The 617-nt window shown below is 58.0% G+C and overlaps 1 protein-coding gene across 1 annotated transcript in view; it reads right to left on the bottom strand.

Annotated features, from left to right (window-relative positions):
- LOC119592331 (low-density lipoprotein receptor-related protein 11-like) overlaps positions 1-516 on the bottom strand; it is a 2,138-nt gene extending 1,622 nt beyond the window's left edge. Inside the window, exons 1-2 of the mRNA XM_037941159.1 lie at positions 409-516; positions 8-229 (exon numbers count right to left, since the gene is read on the bottom strand). Coding sequence (XP_037797087.1) covers positions 8-229; positions 409-514 — 328 coding nt within the window. The 5' untranslated portion in view covers positions 515-516. The remainder of the gene's footprint in view (positions 1-7; positions 230-408) is intronic.
- Positions 517-617: the final 101 nt, after the last annotated feature.

Raw genomic sequence — 617 nt, forward strand, 5'->3', positions numbered from 1 at the left:
CACGTACCCATGGCAAGAGCCAGCACCGCCCCCGACGCCTGTGCGTCCTGCTCCCTGGCCTCCATCTCCAGCTGCTCGTCGTTGACCTCGAGTCTGGTGAGGGACGAGTGGACCATGATGTGAGGTCGGCCGTTGTCCGAGAGCACGGACGCCACCACAGCCGACCCGTTCTTGACCTTGCTCACCACTGCGCCTGCGCTGCTGCTGGTGTTCCCGGTGGACGCTGGGCCTGCATTTGGTTATCATAAAAGATCCAGTGAAAAGGTAATCGACATTTTCATTTGGAATTATTTCCCCATACGTGTTTTAGTTACTACCGCATTTGCAATCAACTGACCGGCTTCTCTGATCACCAATATCAATCATTACATCGACATATCTGCACAGAGCCTTTCGAGCGTTACGAACCAGTGGAGGGCAGCGTCGACGGGCGAGGCGTGGAGTGCGTGGTTCTCGGGGCAGAGGGAACCGGCAGCTGGTTGGCCGCGCCCTGCCCGCTCCGCTCGCTCGTCATGCCCACCTGCGAGGGAAGGGCCGAAGGAACGAGGTCAGAGAGGTCAAGACCGATCCTCATTTCCTCGAGGCAGTCCTCCTTATCACCTTTACCTCCACTACTC

Source organism: Penaeus monodon, chromosome 30 (genome assembly GCF_015228065.2).
Source record: "Penaeus monodon isolate SGIC_2016 chromosome 30, NSTDA_Pmon_1, whole genome shotgun sequence".
Taxonomy (NCBI): Eukaryota; Metazoa; Arthropoda; class Malacostraca; order Decapoda; family Penaeidae; genus Penaeus; species Penaeus monodon.